This window comes from Xenia sp. Carnegie-2017, unplaced genomic scaffold, assembly GCF_021976095.1.
Source record: "Xenia sp. Carnegie-2017 unplaced genomic scaffold, XeniaSp_v1 HiC_scaffold_20, whole genome shotgun sequence".
Classification (NCBI taxonomy): Eukaryota; Metazoa; Cnidaria; class Anthozoa; order Malacalcyonacea; family Xeniidae; genus Xenia; species Xenia sp. Carnegie-2017.
Window position 1 is genome coordinate 8,177,966 of NW_025813483.1, and position 22,974 is coordinate 8,200,939.

The following is a 22,974-nucleotide window of genomic DNA, read 5'->3' on the forward strand; positions in this document are numbered from 1 at the left end:
CTCATTGGTGTTTCACAAGAGTATACATTACAGGATAACTATGGATTCAAGTAGTCTAAACAACTAGGTACATTTAAGCAATCCATCTTTCCCATCGTAAACACACGTGTCAAAAACGTGATCAAATTACAAAATTCGTGCAATCAAATAGTCGGACATGGTATTGTATTTGTAGAAGAGAGCCAATAAAATAAAAGATTCTCTTGGGGCATTTGTAAATATTAGTTTAGAAATACAGATCGACTAATTATAAAGGCAGAAGATGTAAGAGTGAATAAAACCATTTCCCGTCAAATTACAATAACGCGGAGAGGAAAGGAAACACACAAAAGATGATGCGGTAGGAATTTTAAAGTGTTCTTTTATTGTTTCTGGTTGCACAATTTCATATTAATTTATTTTATTACCACAGTTATATTAACAAAAGTATGTGTACAAATTTATTTATGCCCACAATGTGGTGTAAGGAAAAACACTTATTCGGAGCACATTTTCCAATTTCAAGTCTGGATTCTCTACATCCTTTAATCACAATGTCATATATGTTAATAGAATAGCAGTGTGTCATATGAATCTCAATTTTTGAACAAGAAAATGAATTTGGGATTTGGTAAGTTTACATATATTGTAAAACTATGTAGATATAAAAATACGCTATGTTTATGGGTTTTTTAATTTATATGTAGAATGAACAAAGTGAAGATATTGCTGAAAATTATGACAAGCACCAAGAGTTAACCACCAAAACACAAGTTTTAATGTACATATTGATATTGTTTCTCATGAAAAGTCATTGGAAGTGGTTATATGTAGGACTGCTTTCACTAGAAATAACTAAAAAATTTTGAAGTAATTTAAAGAAGGCATGCATTATTTAAACACTTATTAAAAGTCTGTACACATTTTAAATTAAATAATGGTCTTTATTTGTAGGACTCTGAAGATATCTTTACCAAGCAATCTATCTCTATTATTACAGAGGAACCCAAACAACCATGTCAACATAGTCAAGTAGTTCTCACATATACAGTTATACTTTATACTGTTTACCACTAGTCATGTTTTTAATGTGTTATAAATTGACAATATGCTTGTTGATTGCTTATGCATGAAACACTGTCTAGCAAAACTTTATTAACATCTGGTAGAAATGTGCTCAACAAACATAAAAATATATTACAATAGATATTTTTGAAACAGTGAACATTAATAATTACTGTGTACTTGCTCTTTCAGAGTCATTTGTCACCCACTGGCCACTATACTGGGCTATTGTTACAGTTTGACTTTGCATCAAATGTATCATGTCAGCAATCCTTTGTTGTTCATGATTATAATGCAAACAAAAGAACAATTATGGTGATGTCAAATTTTATTTCCATAATTTCAATGTTGGGTATATACCCAACTAAATGATATTACTCAATACGCTTTTTTTGGTGCTATAATCTGCATGTATTTTTTTCTTCAGCATAATTCATTTGTATTTGTACATCGATATCCCCACCTATTGCTTGATGGCTATGGTTGGATATTGTGCTGCTCATGTGATGCAAATAGAAAGCAATTTGTTGATGCCCTACCTAATAATATACAATTAGATCCTCAAAAAGGTATGTAAAATAGATGTTACTGAAATGAAATGATTAAAACAGGCCAAACAACATTTTTGTACTTGTCAGATATACCATATCCGAGTTGCATACACATATTAGCAATGGAAAAAATATCTGGTTGTGTATGATAGAAAGTTTGGTATTGAAGCCAAAGATTTTATTGAAAAAAAGTAAGTGTTGTGTGTTACTCTTTCAGGATATAAGGTGTCTGAACAGCTTCACCAAATTTTGACTTACACTTACATACTATTTGTTTCAAGACCCTTGTCAAAGATGTGAGAACTTGTTACATATTAATCTGACATTGCATGTAGTGAATGTCTCAAATTTGTATTTGGCTTATTTTTTCAATGTAAAGTTCTTCATGTGGTATGGGAGAAAATGTCTTCATCCTTAAATATCAGTTTATTGTACATTTCAAACCCTTGTGAAGTCATCCTTCTGTGTTTTTACAAGACCCTTGTTCGACATTGTTCTTATTACATGTGGATGTTAACCCGCACAGCTTTACAAGCAAAAATATTGTTAAAACTTGTGAATGATTATTTACACAATATATTTATCTCATGGAATTTCTTTTATGAATGCAGAATCCACATCCATGATGCAGTCTGTTTTCAGTGATCATTCCTACCATGAGATGCAACCTGAAGAAGTATATTTTGTTATGTGAAAATAACTTTTTTGTACAAATACACGTATTGTTTCTCAACCTTCTAATACCCCACAATTTGTTACCATACATCCTGTGCCTAAGTTCAGGAGCTTCTATAAAGCTATTAGGGTGATAACCAACAGGGCAAATTGAATTTATTTATGACTATTGAGGTATACACATTCATACTCACATACATACATAGCCACATACTTACAGTACATACATTAAGTAGTATAAACTAAATGTATGACAAAAATAGTAAAGTCATATTCACCATTTGCTTTACGTGCCTGATATATATATATATTAAGCACTTTCTAAGGATTTTGTGAAGTCATAATTAATCATAATTATTAATCTGCATACACACACACATACATACACACACATACATACACACACATACATACACACACATAATACAACCTTAAAGATAAATGATTTTACATATTTTAGGACTTGTTTAGTGCAGTGTGCAGGGAGGTTCAGTGGATTGCTGTAAAACCAGTGAATAGTCCATGGGGGGTTTGTACTTTAGTGTATTCAAAAGTAATGCCGCCCCAGCCCGAGTTAAAATGTTGCAGCTATTCGTCATATCATTGCATTCATGTGACAACCCTTGCAAAAGCCATGCAAATCGTTGACGAGGATGAAATGGATTCTCCATTGGCACTTTTTAAGTTTTCCTTTGGAATTACACCAGATGCGAGACTATTTTGAATTGGCTACACTTAGCAAAGAAAAGGTTTCTTTATTTGAAACAAGTATGCAAGATAATCTGCAATGGTGAACATCCTTTTAGCTTTACATATACTATTTCCTTTATCGGTATGGTATTTAGCACTTTCTAGCATTTTGTAAATATTACTATTTAATTATTTTAGGCAATGAGAATGATGCAAGCGATTTTACTGATCTTCCTGAAAAAAATGGTCATAAAATTTTGGCGCCATCTGAAAGTGGTATTTGTTCTTGTGGTGCAGAGTGGGATAAACGTTCTATTCAAGATGAATGGTTGTACGTAGACTTGTGTTCAGTTGCGTACTTTTGTTCAATCCATGATGTGAAGGGTAAGTTCTGATTTGTTATAGGTTACGCTTCACTTCATAATTATTTGACTTAAATAAATTATTTAGTGTATTGTAGACCTTGCTCCTCTTGTGCTACGAAAAAGCATTATGATGGCATTGAAAACAGGATTGTATGGTTTGGATCATATGCAATATCTCATGCCGATCTAAAAGATTACATTCGGCTTTTCATAACGGCTTTTCGAGGTACTTTTTAATGAAAATTTGCCGAAGCATTAGTAGCTACGTTTGTCCATTATTTAATTTTCTCGCACTATATCTTTTGAATGTTTTTCTTTTTATTCTTGTTCAGTTTACCTATGTACAAATATTATGTTGCATATGTACAAAGGCAAGTGTCTTCGGTAGTTTGAATTTCCCAAAGGAAATAACTTACGCCAAGTTTCGTCTCGCTATCATTGCCATGATACGGTAAGCATCATTTCATTTTCAGCTGCAAAATATGAATATTCCATTGAGATAGTGATCGCTTGTTTTATTAAGTTATTGAATTTTCTCTTATTAAGGTTGCTTGATATTGATTTTGACAATGGGTTTTTTTGTGAATTATGTGGAAGAATTCCCCAGAAGGTGGTGATGGATGGAACAACTCTTGGAATACAGAAAACTTTCTTACCAAATAATTTAAGAGAGTCTGATACTGGATTGCTAGATTGAAGATAAGTATTTTTGAAGTTTATCTGTAATATATAATATATACAGGTCTGCTAATTAGTAAATACGAGTGTTCATCTACGTATCAGAAAGCATTTTATGCATGATGGTGACTTCTCTCATTTTGTTTTTGTACACAGCTTATAGTTATAAAAATAACAACCTGTTTTCTTAACAGGTTTGTTCTCATAACAAAGTACATAATCCCTTTTTTCCGTGAAGCCCATGGATGCGTTCGTTCATGATGAAAGAGTCATATTGTATAATGAGGCTCTCGTTCATCACGAGAGAGTTATGAGAAAGTTACGTTGTAAAAGGTAATAAGTAAAAAACGTATAAACATGCTTAGAGTTTTTTTAAGTTATAGTTCAAAAAGGCAGAAGTTGTTTGAACCTTTGAAGTATCCTTGACGTTCTAGTTTTTTATGAGAAGAATTCTTGTAAAGAAAAAGATAAATTTTGAAAACCAAAGAATCCCGTTTACGTCCATGCCTCCCGATACCCCGAGATAGTTGAGCACTAGAGCGTCGCATGTTAACTAAGGGAACCACATAATCCTTGTTTGTTTTCCATGAAACATATGTATGGTTTGCTCGTAATACATGAGAAACAGTAAATGGGAGAGTTAAATCAGAAAGATATAAACCGATAAAATTGGTATAAAACATGTTTAAGGTTGTCTTTATTTATAAGTGTCAGAAAAGACAGGGTCATAAGAAGTTAATTGAAACATTGCTTGGTTTGTTTTATGAGAAGAAAACAAAAGATAAAATTCGAAAGCAAAACCCCGTTTTCGGTCCATGCTTCCCGATACCTTCTTAAGCGCAAGGCACTAGAACGCCGCATGTTAACGTTTCGGTAGGAGATTTCGGCCCCTCCACGCTATCCTACTTGGGAGATGTAATTGAAGAGCTTTCACAAACCTGTAAGATGGTCTCCAGGTTAACAAAACAATCATCGTCAGTTTTCATTACAAAGGAAAAACTTAAAGTCGCCGAGAGCCTATTTAAAAGAAAAGCCGACATGAAGCAAGATCAATATGACATATGACGACTGATGTCGTAGGTAAGGAGATACTGGCGAGATGAATTATACACTAATGCAAGTTATTTGGGCAAAAATAATGTTTAAAGTTGATTTGAGACTGTCCACTTATCGCCAGAAATTTCACAGTGGCATGAAAAAATATAAAAAGTCTCAGACACTCTCTTACCACGAGAAAAACTGAAGCAACTGGGATGGAAGATTTCTGTAAACATCGACATTTGAAACAAAAAGAATATCAGAAATAGTTCTGCTTTCTTTAAGTAAACGTTCATTCTCATCGTCTTTCAATCGCTGCCACTCCGACATTCGAGTTTCTTCTTCCTCTTTGTCACGACTCTCTTCCCGGAGAATCTACGGAGGATTGCAAGTTGCTACAGACTTTAAAGAAATTTATTCATAAAGCATTGTACCATCTTTTCTTTTAATATTTGGTGAGGGAATATTAGTGTTTGGCACTAGGCTTTAAACTTCATATGAGTCTGCACAGTCCATTTGACAAATTTTTCAATTTCATAGTCATGGTAACGACAAGCTGGATCTATTTTCATCGCTTTCTGAGTGATTAAATCGTTTGGTCACATAAATGTACGCAAAATCATCTGAGCATGCGCAGTACGCTTGGAAATGCGCAGTACAAGCAAAGTCTATTTGACCAATTGTCTGAGTAAACGATCATGGAAATGACCAACTGCATTTATTAGAATCAATTAGGAGTAGATAACTTGCTTACTAACAAATTATTAAAGATATCAACTGAGCATGCGCAGTTCACTTGACAGTTTTTGACTTCATAGTTATGGCAACGACCAGCTGCATCTACAAGCACCGAATTTGAAGTAAATAGCATGCTTAGTAACAATTAAATGGATAAATCATCTGCGCATGCGCAGGTGCATGCGCAGTACATTCGACCAATTGTTTATAGTCATGGCAACGACTAACTATATGTACTTGCACTATATTTGTGGCAATTAGCTCACTTAGTCGCAAATTATCAAAGAAATCATCTGGGCATGCGCAGTAGTGACTTTAATAATACCGCAACTTTCGTAAGCCTCTGAATTTTGTATATATATATAAAGCCAATATTAGGTATAGTAGATGTCAACTAGCAGTGGAAGCTGGGTGCGATATGTATGCAGTGGCTTAGGGTCCAGACGTTTCGGGTCGCGACCGCACTCCCTGCGTACCCCGAGCAAAGCCTATCGCAGGTGATCTCGGGTCTGATGGGCGGAAGCTTGCTATTGCATCTCCCAAGTAGGATAGCGTGGAGGGGCCGAAATCTCCTACCGAAACGTTAACATGCGGCGTTCTAGTGCCTCGGCTTAAGCAGGTATCGGGAAGCATGGACCGAAAACGGGGTTTTTTGCTTTTGAATTTAATCTTTTTTGTATAAAAAGAAACTAGAACATTCAAGGATATTGCAAAAGTTAAAAAAAATTCCGCCTTAATGACTTATAATTTAAACCAACTGTAAATATGTTTATACGCTTTTACATGTTAACTTTTACAAGGTAACTATCTCATAACTCTCTCGTGATGAACGAGAGCCTCCTTATACAATATAACTCTCATATCATGAACAAAAGTATCCATGAGCTTCATGGAAAAAATGGATTATCTAATTCTTATAATAGATTTTACAAAGTTAGCATTTAATAAGCCAAGCCATTTGTATCGTTTAAATTATACCCTTATGTCATAAATTCATTGTGAATAATAACTTTCTTTTACCTTATTTTCACGGTTCAATCTAGAAAGTAACTTTACATTTCGAGTGATTTTACGGTTAAACAGTTAACTTTTCGGATTCATATGACTTCTTTTGATCGCATAGAGACAGCCATCCAATTTATTACGTACATGCATGTGTACTTTGCACTTCATTGCAAGAAACCACCCTACCAACAAATATCCAAATCCGATTTTAGCAGCATCGTACCCGAGAAAAGCCTATCGCAGGGGTCTGATGGGCAGAAGCTTGCTATTGACATCCCAAAGTAATAGGGATATTTGCCACCTTTCAATTAATAGGATATCGAAATGGACCGAAAACGGGATTTTTTGTTTTCAAAATTTTCTCTTCTCTTAAAGAGTAAACAAAATTAAAAATTCTCGCAAGCTTCCAACGGAAAAGACTCACAGCTTATAAGGCTTTGGGGCAATGCGTGGGCTACAACAGGAGAGGCATTCTTCATTAAAATTAAACTAACATTGAGAAGAGGCTTCCTCCCAAACAAATGCTAGCAACAAATCCACTTTACTGCTGAGGATATTTTGTTTCTTTTCAATGTGCGCAGAAAAATCCAGTTAAGAGCAACTGTTGCATCAAATTTCTCGTTGTTAACCGCGAAAACGAAGAAGTCAGTACGTACGTAATGTAGCATAAAAACACCTACTGTAAAGTCGATACATGAACGTTCCAGCCCCATCCACGCATCTAGCATCAGGAATTGATTCCTCGACTTCGGGAAAGACGGCGAACTCGTTGTTAATCCGTCTTATCTAGGAAAAAAGAGTAGGTTTGGGTTAGTATTCACCATAGATTTGTAACTGTAGCCAACAAAATATAAAATTCTAAATCAAATTATTTAACATTGAATTGGAAAACCCTTTATATACGTTCTAGTAGATTAGTAATGCTTGCAACATCGATTAAGTAACCAATTGTTTATTAATACACATGAATTTGCTACATCAAAAGCGAAATAAAGCCTCGTGCTCAAGAATCTGTTGTAAAATAAACAATAAATATCCATTGAAAAACTTGTATTTAGCAATATCGTAAAATGTCAATAATTTAGTCCAAATATCGATAAGAGGGCACCGAAGAAAAACATTTATTACTGGATAGTAATTCTTTCGGAGAAAATCGCTTCACTTGCTCTAAATCATAACAATTCACCTCCAATTGGCTATGACATAAAACTTCTTTATGGTTTTATACCTTGTGTACATTGAAATAATCCTCTCCGTTTTCAATGTTGGCAAAATACTCGCATTTTCTGCATCGAGAACTTGAACATTTTACGTTTTCAGACACGACGCTGCCCTTGAAGTCCTATAATGGCATTTGAAACGTACCAAATGTTCAAACTCTATAGAAAAGTTCAAAGTCATAATTAACTTTGTGACTAAGCTTCAATATCTTACATGTTTGTGCATGTAGATCGTCCAGGTCAGTAGAGTCCTGAGAAGGACTGTTGGTGTTGATGTTGACTGACGTTTCGACAACTTTAGTGGTAGTTATCTTCAGAGTCAAGTGAGGAGTAAACGTCAGGTTTGCCATATTTGTTATCTGCTTGCAGACGTTTACTCCTCACTCGACTTTGAAGATGACAACCACTAAGGTTGTCGAAACATCAGTCAACATCAACACCAACAGCCCTTCTCAGCACTCTACTAACCTGTACAAACATGATAACGATACTGAGCTCAAACAATTCACTTGAATATTTTGATAAATTATCGACTTGTTACTCACCTTTGGCAAAATAAAGTTTTCAATTGCTTTAAACGACGAACCGTTTTCTGTTGTACCAGGGTCTTGGAAAGAGAAATAAACAGATATAATTTCGCTCTGAAACGAGATAAAACAATTTAGATCAAATAACTTGTAAACGGTATTTATAAACTGCATGGTTTAACCTTAGTTGTTCTGTCGTAGAGTCGAACAGAAGAGTTTCTTTTTGAATTCAACGATGATAAAGAGATGCCAAGACGAGTCAAAATAATGGGACGGATGATCTGTATAAAAATAATTGTATTGTATTGCCAACCCAAATTTTTACTCCTGAAGCCAAACAGACACTTTATGCAACAGGTTTCAGACTTTGTTCAGAAGGTCCCAAAAGTTCAATGCAACAGTGTCCGTTGAGCAGTTCTTAATGGCTACAAATAACTAACTAATACTCACATCAAAGTCCCATCCGATAGATCCACTGTGAAAATATCTCAAATTTTCTTCATTTGGTCGTTTGTAAGCAATTACTTCATTTTCGTAGTCTAAACATCAATATGACAAACATATAAACACGTTTGATCATGCACTCGTTCCAGCCTCTATGACGGTAAAATCTCCATGAGAGATAGCAACACATATTTCCATCAAGACTGTCTGATCTTCGCTACAAATACATACAGCAATGATAAATTCGCAGCAGTGGCTGATTAATAATTACGGAGCATGTAGGCTAAGGCAAAATTACGAGGCCTGGTGATATTTAATCCCTCCACTAAGCTCAGTCTCTTGACAACGTTTGCGTTCTTTACGTTCCTTGCCTTTGCATTTCCTAGCTTGCGTTTGTAACACATAGTGTGAACGATACAAAAGAAATTAATAGTTCAAAATAAACTTTAAAAATTATCAAAACAGTCTGCAGAAATAGGAAATCCTCGTCAGTTCTTAGCCTCGCGCATTTAAACACTAGATGGTACGAAAGTCTTTTCGTCGATATTCAATCGCACGTACGGTTTTCAACATCATAAATGGTCTAAAACGGCACTTTTAGCAAGTTCCAAGCAGCAAAAGTAAAACTAACAATGTCTTGGTTTACTTTTCGTAATGAGTAATCCGCAACTGATTAACTTTAAATATCACATGTATAGTAGGTTATGTTCGACGTTTGTAAATATGTGCCTCGTTAGTTTATCGCCTGCATCGAGATTCCAACGTCATATTGTTTTATATCGGCTTTTTCCAGGCGCCAAACCTCACAACTATCAAATCAAAAGTAAATTTTCAAACTTGGAGATTCGATTTTCTTTCTTTCGCATTTGTAAGGATCAATCCTGAACTCTGGAGGAACGTAACATGCATTATTTGAAACGATGAACTTCACCAACACTCTAAAACAACAATGGAATAGTAACCAACACTTTATTTTTCAGATTTAGTCATTGTACTTAGTTATATCACTGGTACAATTTTTTTGCGACAGAAACGGTTGTTGGGAACTCTGGCCAAGAAAACCACAGCAAAGAAAGGGATATTTTAGGCAAGTGTACCGTGAACCGTTATTTCTTGTGAATATTCGAGTTTAGCCTCAATACAATGACGTTAGTCAACACAGTTAAATTTATCATATGACAAAGAATGCAGTTTGCATGAGTTGTTCTTGTGTAGAACAAAACTGATAAACGAAACTAAAGACCTTGCTGTTGGTATATTCAATAGGCCATCATAGAAACGCACAACGCTACACTACTTAAAGAATGGCGGTCAGCTAAAATGTCCAATTCGATTCTACGTAGATCTGACAATTGCTAAAACGTTACTCATATCGGTAATCAGATTAGTTTACCAAACATTTCACTGGTATTGAAGACATACGTTGTAAACGTTCTCTGGTATTGAAGAAATACGTTGTAAACGTTCTCTGGTATTGAAGAAATACTTTGTAAACGTTCTCTGGTATTGAAGAAATACGTTGTAAACGTTCTCTGGTATTGAAGAAATACGTTGTAAACGTTCTCTGGTATTGAAGACATACGTTGTAAACGTTCTCTGGTATTGAAGAAATACTTTGTAAACGTTCTCTGGTATTGAAGAAATACGTTGTAAACGTTCTCTGGTATTGAAGAAATACTTTGTAAACGTTCTCTGGTATTGAAGAAATACATTGTAAACGTTCTCCGGTATTAAAGAAATTCGTTGTAAACGCGACAGGCCAATTTGAAACACTGTTCTACACTTTACCTTCACAAATATTGTGTTTGCTGTAACGTTTCACACGCTAAGTAGCTCTAATTGAATACAAAACACACTACAGCTAACCTCAAGAAAATTCAGTGTTTTCCCTGTGCTTCCCTTTTATTTAGAGATGAATGTCGTCTTGCATAGCCAACCCATGATTCACGTAAACTTTGCCTCAAATCAAAGTTGCCGCGCTATGAAAGTATTCCAACGACCAAATCATAATGAGAATAATTCTCTGCTGTCAAGAACATTAATTTAAAACATTAAAGAAAACAAGTGGAAACACAAATAGAAAAATGGACTATGTAGGATAAAGTTTTTAGATAACATGGTTAAATAACACTAGCGAAAGTTTCAATAAAAGATCACTCTTGATGAAAACATAAGACTGGAGTATATAAGGACTCAAGATTCAACATCAGATCACTCCTGATGAAGACACTAGACTGGAGTATATAAGGACTCAAGATTCAACATCAGATCACTCCAGATGAAGACATTAGTCTGGAGTATATAAGGACTCAAGATTCAACATCAGATCACTCCTGATGAAGACACTAGACTGGAGTATATAACGACTCAAGATTCAACATCAGATCACTCCTGATGAAAACATAAGACTGGAGTATATAAGGACTCAAGTTTCAAATCAGATCACTCCTGATGAAGACACTAGACTGGAGTATATAAGGACTCAAGTTTCAACATCAGATCACTCCTGATGAAGACAATAGACTGGAGTATATAAGGACTCAAGATTCAACATCAGATCACTCCTGATGAAAACATAAGACTGGAGTATATAAGGACTCAAGATTCAACATCAGATCACTCCTGATGAAGACACTAGACTGGAGTATATAAGGACTCAAGATTCAACATCAGATCACTCCTGATGAAAACATAAGACTGGAGTATATAAGGACTCAAGTTTCAACATCAGATCACTCCTGATGAAGACACTAGACTGGAGTATATAAGGACTCAAGTTTCAACATCAGATCACTCCTGATGAAGACACTAGACTGGAGTATATAAGGACTCAAGTTTCAACATCAGATCACTCCTGATGAAGACACTAGACTGGAGTATATAATGACTCAAGTTTCAACATCAGATCACTCCTGATGAAGACACTACGCTAGAGTATATGTAAACTCATCTTTCAAAAACATATCGTTTATACTCAAGATATTAGATAGACGTACGACAATCTATAATGTCATATAAATCACGATAAAAAATCTGGTCCCCGGAGTCGACATGCTATCAGGCAGGCAACAAACAAAGATGAGATAGCTGTACAAACCTGTATTATCGCAGCAAAGCTTCAAATCTTTAACAACAAGATGATTATAGATGTATAACACGAAAATAGCGATCAATATTAGTAAAGTTGGCTTAAGGATGTCATTTAATGTAAACATAAGTTGAAATTAAACAGTTACAATTAACTATAGCGTATAAATATCTTTCCCTATGTAAAATAATCTATACATTATCCTCAATAACGAACTATACACATTGTTGCATTTTAATATATACGAACTTTGACCTCGGGTGTGTTGGAAACGTCATGTAAGGAGTCTTAAAGCATCAATATAAATTAGCAAACTTTGTGATCTATGTTACTTATTGAACTTAAATTGAGCAATACAAAAATCTTAATCTTCAACAAAACATATCCAAAATATTACTATGAATGTATAAAAGTATACAATCGCTAAAAAGATCACGTTTGCACGCTTTTTCTTCACCAACTGAGCAAAGATTCTCTTTTCTTTGAACTGCTTGTCGACAACCATTGAAAGATTATTCAAAACTCTTCTAAGGTTATCGTTTGCGCCTATTACGTAGGTTTGAGGGACAATATAAGTACATGCATGTACAACAAAAAGAACACGGGTGAAGGCTTTAATTCGTATTACTTACTTTTGAGTACAGCGCATGTGCAAGGAATGGTAGTTTACGAAGAGTTCGACCACTTAGTTGATAACTTTTTCTAAACAAGAAAATGAGAGAAAGAATACTTCGTAGGTTTATCACAGTGAGACGCTTGACTGCTCCTTGCAAGTTCAAAGGAGAAGGGCCTCCCAAAGAAACCTAACCAAAAGTCAACCAATATTCGTGATTATTTGAGAGTGGTCCATTACTTGATAACTACTGACTACGATAACAAAGAAAAAACATCTTTACGCCTTAAATGTAGATGTAATACAAAGTTAAATTTTATTTATGTTGCAAGTATTAAGACGGTATATTTTAAACCTCAGTCCTAAATTATTTGAGAACTCATCTGAACATGCACAAACAACTCAACAAACTGTTCGAGTTTACAATCATGGCAATGACAAACAGAACAAGCTTGCATCCTTCTGTGGTTCACTTGGTCACATATTGGGAAATCATAAATTTCAATCATAATGAGAAATTTAGTCATTTAACAAATTTTTCATATTCATAGTGATGGCAACAACAAGCTGGACCTATTTTCATCACTTACTGAGTAATTAATCGCTTGGTCACAAAAATATAAGAAGATCATCTGAGCATGCGCAGTACGCTTGGGCATGCGCAGCACGCTCAAGCATGCAAAGTCCACTTGACCAATTGTCCGAGTTGATAGTCATGGAAACGACCAACTACATTTACTAGCATCAATTAGGGAGTATATAACTTGCTTATTAACAAACTATTAAAGATATCAACTGAGCATGCGCAGTTAAATTGATTGGCTGCCAATGTTCATGGTCATGGCAACGACCAATTGCATCTACTAGCCCCGATTTTGAAGTAAATAGCATGTTTAGTAACAATTTAATGGAGAAATCATCTGCGCATGCGCTCGAGCATGCGCAGCCCACTCGACTAATTGTTTATAGTCATGGCAACGACTAACTAGATGTACTTGCACTACATCTGGGGCAATTATCCCACTTAATCGCAAATTATCAAAGAAATTATCTGGGCATGCGCAGTTGTGACTTTAATAATACCACAAATTTCGTAAGCCTCTAAATTTTGTATATATAAATATAAATCTATAGCTTCATATAGTAGATGTCAACTAGCAGTGGAAGCTGGGTGCGATATAGTATGCAGTGGCTTAGGGTCCACACTTCGGTGGCGACCGCACTCTCCTGCGTACCCCGAGCAAAGCCTATCGCAGGTGATCTCGGGTCTGATGGGCGGAAGCTTGCTATTGCATCTCCCAAGTAGGATAGCGTGGAGGGGCCGAAATCTGCTACCGAAACGTTAACATGCCGCGTTTTAGTGCCTTACGCTTAAGAAGGTATCGGGAAGCATGGACCGAAAACGGGTTTTTCCTTTCAAAATTTGTCTTTTTTCTTTACAAGAATTCTTCTCATAAAAGAAACTAGAACATACTGCCAGGGTTCAGACAACTTCTGAAAATCCCCCGGGCGTAGTTTCGTTTTCTTTGTAAAACGAGAAGAATACTAACTTGAAAACATGAAGACTGGGTGACATAATATTTACCATAAACTAAGACAAGAAATGTTTATTTTACTCTGTGACATCACTTTACTTTAAAGTGAAAGGTTTGAACATGGGAGTATCGTTACATGTTTGTAGATGTAGATCGTCCAGGTTAGTAAAGTCCTGAAAAGAACTGTTGTTGTTGATGCTGACTCTAAAGATGACTACCGCTAAGGTTGTTAAGAAGTCAGTCAACATCAACATCAACAGTCCTTCGCAGGACACCACTAACCTCGACGATCTACATCTACAAACATCTACTTCACTTACTCGGCTATCTTCTTTAATTCAAGACTACAGTGTGTTACATCGTTGTCGACAAAGCTACAATGGAAAATAGGGAAAAAGTTGTACATCGGAAAAGAAAACCATGTCATCAACATAGAAGTGAACAAAAATTTCTAACAAACACCGTCAATTTTCGTCAAAATAAAATTTCGTGTATTTTTCAGTTGTACCTTAAATCCAAAATTTGAGTGGCTGGTGATATGATACTGGTCTGTGATGAAACGGTGAACATTAATTTTGATTATTAAAAAATTATCTACAATGCAATCGTTTGCAATCAATTTCTATATAGCTGCACACCTCTCTATTTAAGCAACATGTTTGTATAACTTGCACAAACGACTATATTGTGGTATGGAAATAAAGCAGTAGACGTAAAGGTACAAAGTACTGAGAAGAGGGGATATACTTCACGAGGCAAATTGTTTTATATTGTATATGATGATAGGTTGCGGTAAGCCATTTCGGCGTTCCTTTTGGCCAGAAAACATAATTGACCGGCAGCCATTTCGTTGATCACGTGCACAAGAAGACATAAGTTACATACAAACAAATGGTAAATTTTGTAAATAGCTTTGGCTGATGGCGGACCAATATACTGTTTGATGTCGGCTCTGTGGGCGAACAAATAGCGAAGTTAGATGAGAAAGTGAATTAAAAAACTTTCGAGTCACAAACATATTTTTCAACCTGTCCACGAACGCAACGTCTATGGCTCTAGTTATGTTCGATGTTGTCAATATAATTACATTAGGATGTCTGAAATAAGAAGAAAACAACATTGGGGAAGACTAGGTTTAGCAAATAAACGCATAAATGTAGTTCAAATCAAGACTTCTGTAAATACGTAATTGATAGATAATAAGTATTTGACTGAGCAAAGTTGTCATCAAGCAAGTTTGTTCATGTCATATAAATATTTTCGTGCTTTTACTTGTAAAAGCGACAACATTGTAGAGAAAGAAATAATACATAGTTCTAAAGATAGCAAATACCATAGTGAATGGTAAATGTAATGTAATAAGGAAGATTGTTTTACTCTTGAACACAATACATAGAGACACATATATATAAGGATTTCCGGTTGTATTTCATAGTTGATACATCTTGACTTACAATTCACTGACTGACAACGTCAATCAAAACATGAACGACTTATTATATAGAATGTAAACGGTCCATATAAAACATCCGTTTCCCAAAAAATTAATGCCATTTCCAACCACCCAATCTTCCTCCAAGAATGAACAAACAGTAAGTTCTTATTAATTGTATTCATACAAATTCTATTAGTTTACATCGAAGTTTCGAATACTTGGCTATCATTTGAAAAATTGTTTTGATTTAGTCAAATTTTATATTACATACGTATGATCTTATTTTAATTACAAAAAATTTCTATGAGAATATCAAGTGTACGCTGCTTGAAATTTTGTGCAAGTTATTTCAAAATAGGTGGCAGAAGTCTCTTTTGGAATACTTGAATTTCTTTTTGAAATTCTTCACTAAATTAGAGAGCGAGGGAACTCTCTAGTTTAGTTAGAATATTGTAAAAAATCTTTTATGTGCATGTTTATGATCATCTGCAAACACCGAAGAATGGAAGTCGAAAATTTTGTCTTCTCGAAACATGCCTTCTTTAAATTTTAATATCTTCTCCAAAAATAAGTAATAAATATTGGTTTAACTTACTGCAAGAAGCGTTGCTTGACAATGACAGGTTACGGCCATGTGGTTCTGAAAGAAATTGAAGCAAAGAAGATTTGATGAACGATACAAACAAATACATGCTTACATCTCTGTTCTGCTATTCTTGATCTTATCGACCTCTGCATCTGAAAAATACTGAGGAAAAAGTTGCAGTATGATGAAGCAAACAAGCAAACAACTGACAAACAAACACATACCGCAGTCTCAATCTTCATCGTTCAGTGCCATGAATAACTGTAAGAATAATGTTAAAATACAATCACGACGAACTGTAGGAGCATATAAATTTTCAAAAACCAGTGTTTGCAGACGATCTGTCGAAATTTCTATCAAAACTGGTACTTTACGATGATTTCCAGAAAACAGCTGTAAACTGCAAACATTTACAGGAAAGGTTTACTTTTATGGCACAAAAGTTACTGTCAGATTTTTCAAACGAAGTCAATCATCTCCATTGAACATAATGGACAGACGAGCATTCATGACGAGCCCTCAAGTTGGATTCGAAAATTTGAAACAGTTTCCTCTCCGAGGAATTATCTTTATGATTGCAATAGTTCTATACAATCATGCAAAATAGCTATTTTGGCTAAATCATTTACCAAACATTAGAACATCACCGGAAGTTAAATTTTTATTGCTTTGTAGACACTGTTATAACATCCCTCAATATTATAACAGTGCAATCATAGGCACAAATAAACCATTAAATATTCAAAGTAGACGGCTAGTCTGACTGGCTCGTGATAATCATTTCGCATAGATGTTGAGTTTAAAGATTTTGCAATACTCTGCCAGCGTATTGCAATTTCTCTTTCAACCATGATGATTGATTTAATGTAAATTAGATTTTGTTTTAATTTTACACAAGATATGAGCGCAAGAAGCACTCTTATATTACTGCACGAGAAGGTGCTTTTGGTGCTGTCTTTGGTCATACTAGTCTTACAGCACAAGCAAAAGTGATTATTAATTGTGAAACAAGACAGAATAAATGAAGGATTAGAATCAACATGAGCATAAACGAAACAATATTCAAAAGAATTTCCGTTTTCCTGGTCTTTTAGGTCTCGCGAGAAAACAAAATTGAATGCATGGTACACACGAATAGAATAAGCATAAACGATAAAACTTTATTTCTTTTTCTCTTCAGAATTTACACAGAAAGACATGGAAATCTTCTTTCGTTTTTCTCTTGTTCTTTTTGTGTTCTTCTTTCAGCTAATGCCTAACACATTTCCTTAAGCCTGTGTAATGGTGTAACTTCGCTCTTTGAGTGGGTGGGAGGAGCTTTAGGAATAAATTTGCCCATAAAAGCGTGGTGTTATTTTTTATGTTGTTTCCTAAGCTGAAAGAATATTGAAAAGAAGAATATGATTTTGATGTTTTTTCTGTAGAAGAAGCACGCTGCTGCTTATGCTTGTGATTACGTAGATGTTAATGTTCCAACTTTTGCTTATTGTTTTCTTTAACACTTTATTGACACTTGACACAACATTCAAAAATAGATATATTCTATTCAAACAGTTCATGAAAAAAATTATTGCTTTGTTCAGACAGTTGGATTGGCTGGATTTGAACAGGACGTTCTATACGAGAAGGGATTACGTTGGTTTTATTCAGTTATTTTGGGGATGATTGACGTATTATCAGTGTACCGTATGTCAAGAAGCATCCTATGGTGATACAGGTGAGCCATCACCCCTCAGATTAAGCTCTAGGATATGTTTGCTACAATGACGGAATCGTTGTAACAAAGTCTTCTGTTCTTACTTCATATGCTTCATCTTGTTTTATACAGTTTTCCAAAATGACTCAACTGTAAATATTGTAAAACAAGCACGATTAAAAAGTACGGTGGCCCATAAGGGACACAATACTTCCATGCAAAATAATATGTTTTTCATTGAACATTTAATATTTCCACGCAAAATACTATGTTTTCCATGGAACATTTAATATTTCCGTGCAAAATACTATGTTTTCCATGGAACATTTATTATTTCCGTGCAAAATACTATGTTTTCCAGGGAACATTGTTGCTTCGCCGTACAATATTGCTTGTTTTCCGTGCAACGTTCAAACTTGTGCGCGCGCATATTAAGATCTAGAAATGGATCAAAAACATTGTGATCGAAACCATCGAGTCCATCGAATCGAAGAATCGAACCCAATCGAATCAATATGGCAGCTTGTAAACATTGCTTAGTAGAGTTTCCTTGTCAAGTTCACATTGCGTTTTGTCCTTCATGTGGAATTACACAAACGGGTAAGATATTTCTTAAATACTAAATTCTGTTTATTATTCACATGTGGCCTTAAATGCAATATAATTTTGTTAGCAACAGAGAATGAACGAGAAATTATTGAAAATTATTTTCATGCTGGATATAAATACGACCTCATTGTTTGTTTGCTGATGAAGAAACATGGTATTGAAATGACTGTTCGTACTCTCAAAAGACGTTTGAAATCATATCATTTGTCTCGTCGAAATGAAAACATATCTGAGGACAATGTGAGAACCCTTCTGAGGCAAGAAATGCAAGCTGCTGGAGGTTCATTAGCCGGTTATCGGAAGATGTGGCACATTCTTCGAATTAAACATCATGTGCACGTTCCCCGGCAACTTGTTGCGACAATTCTAAGACAACTTGACCCAGAGGCAAGTATTAGAAGAAGAAGGAAAAGGCTTCAAAGGCGTCAGTATATTTCTCAAGGTCCAAATCAATGCTGGCATATTGATGGTATGTTTTTTCATGTAAAATTTGTTTATATATGTACTTCAGTGACAAAATTTAGCATATGAATTATAATTGACTACCAACAGGATATGATAAATTGAAGCCATTTGGTTTTCCTATCCATGGTGCTGTTGATGGCTTCAGCCGGAAGGTTTTATGGTTGGAAGTGGTAAAGTCAAACAATGCTCCTGAATCAGTTGCACAGCTCTACTTGGATGCTGTCAGAAGATACAGAGGTTGTCCACTTCAAATAAGATCTGATTGTGGTACTGAAAATGGTGTGATTGCTGCTGCTCAATGCTATTTTCGAGCCAATGATAGTTGGCCAATGGAAGGAGAACAAGCTCATACATTCGGGACATCTACCCATAATCAGAGAATTGAAAACTGGTGGTCACATCTTAAAAAGTCATGTACAAGTTGGTGGATCCAGTTTTTTAAAGACTTTGTTCAGCAAAGGCAGCTGAACTTGTGTGATGACAATGTTAAACAATGTTTATGGTTTGCCTTTAATGGAGTTGTTCAAAGTTCTCTTGATGAAGTGCAATTATATTGGAATACACATCATATAAGACCGTCAAGACATGAAACTGTCTCTGGAGTACCTGATATATTGTTTTCCATCCCAGAGCAATATGGAGGCTTTGATTGTCTAGTCCAAGTCCCTGATGAGAAGCTGCAGGAAGTTGAAATGAGAATTGCACAGCAAGAAACTGAAAATGGGAAAATATTCCAAGACTATTTTAATTACTTAGTGGACATTCAACAACTAGAGTTTCCAGAAGACTATAATGATGCTACAAATATTTTTGATAATTTGATGAGTTATGTGTAGTTAATATGCAGTACTTAAGAAGTTTGCAAAAAGTATTCTTTTGACAACAGAACAATATCATATGTACATTGAAGGACTTTGTTTTCAAGTTCATATAAAACCAAATCGAATACTCCAGTAAGGCATTGTCCATCGCTAAGTCAAAATCATTAGTATTATCAAAGTGAATTGGAAAGCAGATACTTGGGTCACATGTAGCAGCAGTTGGACGGCATTTACGCAGGGCAGCCATGCTTAAATTTGACAGTGATGTGCTTTTCTGCTCCCAGTGGTGTTACAGAGTGGCTTCCAGTGATGAATCTGTACAGCGTTTTTAATGATGTGCTAGTGTCTATAAAGGAAAAGTGTTTAAGATAGTCAAAAGCCATTAAAGTAGGTACAATTGCATTTATCTCTCATTCACCTTTTGTGTCCAATTCTTGAATATAGTCACAAAAAAATTTGTGGACATTTATTTCCAATTGCTTTTGTTGCTTCCTTCGGGCTAAACTCTACAGTCATATTTTCAAGAACAATGTCTGCAGTCAAGCAAAATTAGCAACACCATCCAGTGTAAGCATTGATGCCATTATCTCCGGTGATGTTGAATTTGCTGCAGAACCCCAAAAAGTGTAAGACCAGTTTTTAATTGGTCCATCATTGCCAGCATATGGCCAATTCCTGCAATTACAATCGACCTACAACAAAAGATATTGATGTGTCAAAAAAGATGAACAATGTAGATTGAACTGTATGTATGAAAACATGACCATGGTTTTATACCGAATAATGTTGTCTCGTGAGGCCAATTTCTCCTTGGAGGGAACACCCCTGTAGCCGATTGATTGCAGAATGTTCATCATGTCATCTGAGCAAAGCAATGTCCTCAGCTCCTCATCACTCTCACATTTAACTAACTGAATGCAATTAAGAATGCTATGGTAATAAGTAGAACAAATGAGAGTTAATTTTTCTATTCTTTAAGCACAGCTTTGAGATATTTTAAAGTGAAATTTGCTTGCTTTTCTCAATGAGTGCATATTTTTTACCTTATCAATTTCATCTTTGAAATTAGCATCATGAACCAACTCCAACCAGTTGTTGGCCTGTATGCTATTTACCCCTTCAGCCACATAATTAAATACATTCTTTGCCAAGAAGCATGGGGCTGGTCCTCCCTGTGCCAGAGAGGATGATATTAACTCACCAGCAACCATGAAGTCTTCATTTGCTAGTGCTCGTGCACTAAACAGTGGATAACCATTTGCATCAAACAAAGTTGACTTAATGTGTTGTAGGACATCTGTCAATACAATGAAACAGACTTAGCATTAAACAAGGTATAAAAACAAATATTCAAATTACTACATATTAGTTTCTTTGCACAGTTGTACAGTATGAATTGAAAAAAATCTTCACTGACTTTCTCACCTGTGAAAAACTCCCTCCTTGGGCCACCACCATCAATAGAAGGTTCACCGGCAAAACAAATTTTAAGATTTCCTCCTTCAGCAAACCATTTTCGTTTCCGTGCATCCACATAATCTGCAAAAGCTAATCGCCTACGAATAGTAACTCTGTTGGTCGACAATCTGTTAACATTGTCCTGAATTAGATGAACCACTTCTTGCATAGTGGCAACAGTCGGCTGTCCAATTTCCTCTTCAGCAATGAGTGTGTTTTCCAGGTTATTTTGATTGTCATCTGATAACTTGCCAATTGGGTCTATCCACCTTTCTGCACACATGTCTGCATGAGCCTCTATGTCTGCACGTGAATAGTATCCAAGACATGTAGGGCATTGATGTTGCAATAGATATTTTTCTATTCCATGCTGAGACAATTGTCCTTGTGACATACTACAAACTTGAGACGTTGAGGTAAATGAACTTTGAGAAGACAAAGAAGAGGATTGGAGGATTTTATTACTTGCATCTTCATTGAAATCCCACAACCTGTTGTGGCCAATGACTTTGATGTTGAAGGTTGAGACTCATGATACTTCATCGAAATCTCTTCAAGTTCCTTGTCAGAACTTTCATCAGAAATTGAATTTTCAAAATCATCTTCTGTACATAGCCAGAAATACATTTTGGAGTATGGCAGCAACAAATCTTCTTTATATTTTGAAAGCACAAATGGTATGTTGGTCTGGGGTAAATACCTCACAATTGACATGTCATTATACAAAAGAACATATTTTTTATACTTGTTAAATTGTTTATGATGTCTTGAATGTTTATCAATTGCTTTTTCAAGAAGAGCATTTCCATCAACATCTTCATCAACTGCAATTGTTATTGTCCTTGACTTCACCCTTACCAATACACCATCCATCTCCATTTTTGTCATTCACAATTCCAACCTGCACCTTCACCTCTTTTGACAACTTTGCTTTTTTTCCACCAGGTTTTGGCTTAAATTTTGATGATCTGTCTTCCTCTTTCTTCTTACGAAACTCTTCAAATGAAAGGGGCTTTACTCCAATGGTCTTGCTTGGAGGTTTTGAGCCTATTTCTGTGTTCAAAAACAGTTTGAAATATATTGTTTAAGAAAATAATACAACAGCCAAAAATATGAGAAGAATAGGGATAGATAAGAAGATTTTAAATAAATAAAAAGTAGAATGAACAACTTCCATTTTACAATTGAACGAACGTTCGTGCACTTGTATTTTATAAACTATAGGGTTGTGTACTTACCGACATCTGATAATGCACAAAATCCACAGTTGTGGCAAAATTTGGCTTTATCCAAAAGCTTTGTTCCACAACTTTGGCAGAACATTTTGCTATAAAAATTCCACTTTCAGACTCGTGTTTTATGAGATTCAATGATTAGATTTACCAAATAGATTTCCTCTAAACTTCAAGTAACTGCATTATATTCAATTCATGCGCGCGCACAAGTTTGAACGTTGCACGGAAAACAAGCAATATTGTAAGGCGAAGCAACAATGTTCCATGGAAAACATAGTATTTTGCACGGAAATATTAAATGTTCCATGGAAAACATAGTATTTTGCACGGAAATATTAAATGTTCCATGGAAAACATATTATTTTGCATGGAAGTATTGTGTCCCTTATGGGCCACCGTAAAAAAGCGTGTATATAAATTTGTAAAAATTTAAGAATTGCCCAAGAATTTGTCCAAAC

The 22,974-nt window shown here is 35.2% G+C and overlaps 6 protein-coding genes across 9 annotated transcripts; 2 read left to right on the forward strand and 4 right to left on the reverse strand.

Annotated features, from left to right (window-relative positions):
• The first annotated feature begins 759 nt into the window (after positions 1-759).
• LOC124443255 lies at positions 760-3,035 on the forward strand. 3 transcript variants are annotated; one of them, XR_006947554.1, is made up of 5 exons: positions 760-1,011; positions 1,237-1,359; positions 1,472-1,613; positions 1,683-1,786; positions 2,207-2,328. XR_006947554.1 is itself a non-coding variant. In XM_046993787.1 (3 exons), exons 1-3 carry the CDS (start codon positions 1,454-1,456, stop codon positions 2,992-2,994), a joined length of 489 nt encoding a protein of 162 aa, XP_046849743.1. In that variant the 5' UTR covers positions 1,366-1,453; the 3' UTR covers positions 2,995-3,035. The 3 variants fall into 3 exon arrangements, 1 of the variants encoding a protein (XP_046849743.1); XR_006947555.1 differs by lacking the exon at positions 1,683-1,786; XM_046993787.1 differs by lacking the exons at positions 760-1,011; positions 1,237-1,359; positions 1,683-1,786 and adding an exon at positions 2,731-3,035 and having other exon boundaries at positions 1,366-1,613; positions 2,207-2,271.
• Positions 3,036-3,530: 495 nt separating this feature from the next.
• Positions 3,531-12,028, reverse strand: LOC124441626 (UDP-GalNAc:beta-1,3-N-acetylgalactosaminyltransferase 2-like). The gene is made up of 11 exons (XM_046992093.1): positions 11,999-12,028; positions 10,875-10,954; positions 9,813-9,913; positions 8,982-9,070; positions 8,714-8,812; positions 8,550-8,645; positions 8,013-8,126; positions 7,465-7,570; positions 6,800-6,966; positions 3,982-4,013; positions 3,531-3,798 (listed from the first exon to the last, which is right to left on the reverse strand). The coding sequence occupies exons 1-9, from the start codon at positions 12,026-12,028 to the stop codon at positions 6,863-6,865; spliced, it is 819 nt and encodes a 272-aa protein (XP_046848049.1). The 3' UTR covers positions 3,531-3,798; positions 3,982-4,013; positions 6,800-6,862.
• A 519-nt stretch (positions 12,029-12,547) lies between these two features.
• LOC124443265 (pachytene checkpoint protein 2 homolog) lies at positions 12,548-15,478 on the reverse strand. Of its 2 annotated transcripts, XM_046993807.1 has the most exons (6): positions 15,240-15,478; positions 15,097-15,163; positions 14,720-14,760; positions 14,532-14,585; positions 12,696-12,765; positions 12,548-12,609 (listed from the first exon to the last, which is right to left on the reverse strand). In XM_046993807.1, the coding sequence occupies exons 1-6, from the start codon at positions 15,329-15,331 to the stop codon at positions 12,580-12,582; spliced, it is 354 nt and encodes a 117-aa protein (XP_046849763.1). In that variant the 5' UTR covers positions 15,332-15,478; the 3' UTR covers positions 12,548-12,579. The 2 variants fall into 2 exon arrangements, 1 of the variants encoding a protein (XP_046849763.1); XR_006947567.1 differs by lacking the exon at positions 14,720-14,760 and having other exon boundaries at positions 12,563-12,609.
• Positions 15,479-18,441: 2,963 nt separating this feature from the next.
• LOC124443245 lies at positions 18,442-19,838 on the forward strand. The gene is made up of 3 exons (XM_046993772.1): positions 18,442-18,528; positions 18,602-19,006; positions 19,090-19,838. The coding sequence occupies exons 1-3, from the start codon at positions 18,444-18,446 to the stop codon at positions 19,836-19,838; spliced, it is 1,239 nt and encodes a 412-aa protein (XP_046849728.1). The 5' UTR covers positions 18,442-18,443.
• A 568-nt stretch (positions 19,839-20,406) lies between these two features.
• Positions 20,407-21,759, reverse strand: LOC124441628. The gene is made up of 4 exons (XM_046992094.1): positions 21,249-21,759; positions 20,867-21,120; positions 20,601-20,734; positions 20,407-20,515 (listed from the first exon to the last, which is right to left on the reverse strand). Exons 1-4 carry the CDS (start codon positions 21,673-21,675, stop codon positions 20,407-20,409), a joined length of 924 nt encoding a protein of 307 aa, XP_046848050.1. The 5' UTR covers positions 21,676-21,759.
• An 11-nt stretch (positions 21,760-21,770) lies between these two features.
• On the reverse strand, positions 21,771-22,661 carry LOC124443266. The gene is made up of 2 exons (XM_046993808.1): positions 22,520-22,661; positions 21,771-22,334 (listed from the first exon to the last, which is right to left on the reverse strand). The coding sequence occupies exons 1-2, from the start codon at positions 22,602-22,604 to the stop codon at positions 22,102-22,104; spliced, it is 318 nt and encodes a 105-aa protein (XP_046849764.1). The 5' UTR covers positions 22,605-22,661; the 3' UTR covers positions 21,771-22,101.
• Positions 22,662-22,974: the final 313 nt, after the last annotated feature.

Excerpts from the sequence above, each read along its gene's own strand:
- LOC124443255 (XM_046993787.1), top strand. The coding sequence starts at position 1,454 with ATGTATTTTTTTCTTCAGCATAATTCATTTGTATTTGTACATCGATAT. Across the intron at positions 1,614-2,206 it reads ACAATTAGATCCTCAAAAAG|AATCCACATCCATGATGCAG; the intron begins GTATGTAAAATA and ends TTATGAATGCAG. Across the intron at positions 2,272-2,730 it reads ATGAGATGCAACCTGAAGAA|GACTTGTTTAGTGCAGTGTG; the intron begins GTATATTTTGTT and ends TACATATTTTAG.
- LOC124441626 (XM_046992093.1), bottom strand. The coding sequence starts at position 12,028 with ATGTCGACTCCGGGGACCAGATTTTTTATC. Across the intron at positions 9,914-10,874 it reads CATTCATCTCTAAATAAAAG|AGTGTTGGTGAAGTTCATCG; the intron begins GGAAGCACAGGG and ends TTGTTGTTTTAG. Across the intron at positions 8,127-8,549 it reads AAAACTTTATTTTGCCAAAG|GACTTCAAGGGCAGCGTCGT; the intron begins GTGAGTAACAAG and ends ATGCCATTATAG.
- LOC124443265 (XM_046993807.1), bottom strand. The coding sequence starts at position 15,331 with ATGTTGTTTTCTTCTTATTTCAGACATCCTAATGTAATTATATTGACA. Across the intron at positions 12,766-14,531 it reads GAATTAAAGAAGATAGCCGA|AAAAAGTTATCAACTAAGTG; the intron begins GTAAGTGAAGTA and ends TTTCTTGTTTAG. Across the intron at positions 12,610-12,695 it reads CACATGCGCTGTACTCAAAA|GCGCAAACGATAACCTTAGA; the intron begins GTAAGTAATACG and ends CCTACGTAATAG.
- LOC124443245 (XM_046993772.1), top strand. The coding sequence starts at position 18,444 with ATGGCAGCTTGTAAACATTGCTTAGTAGAGTTTCCTTGTCAAGTTCAC. Across the intron at positions 18,529-18,601 it reads ATGTGGAATTACACAAACGG|CAACAGAGAATGAACGAGAA; the intron begins GTAAGATATTTC and ends TAATTTTGTTAG. Across the intron at positions 19,007-19,089 it reads TCAATGCTGGCATATTGATG|GATATGATAAATTGAAGCCA; the intron begins GTATGTTTTTTC and ends GACTACCAACAG.
- LOC124441628 (XM_046992094.1), bottom strand. The coding sequence starts at position 21,675 with ATGTCACAAGGACAATTGTCTCAGCATGGAATAGAAAAATATCTATTG. Across the intron at positions 21,121-21,248 it reads AAGGAGGGAGTTTTTCACAG|ATGTCCTACAACACATTAAG; the intron begins GTGAGAAAGTCA and ends TTGTATTGACAG. Across the intron at positions 20,516-20,600 it reads TCACGAGACAACATTATTCG|GTCGATTGTAATTGCAGGAA; the intron begins GTATAAAACCAT and ends CTTTTGTTGTAG.
- LOC124443266 (XM_046993808.1), bottom strand. The coding sequence starts at position 22,604 with ATGTTCTGCCAAAGTTGTGGAACAAAGCTTTTGGATAAAGCCAAATTT. Across the intron at positions 22,335-22,519 it reads TTGTGCATTATCAGATGTCG|AAATAGGCTCAAAACCTCCA; the intron begins GTAAGTACACAA and ends TTTTGAACACAG.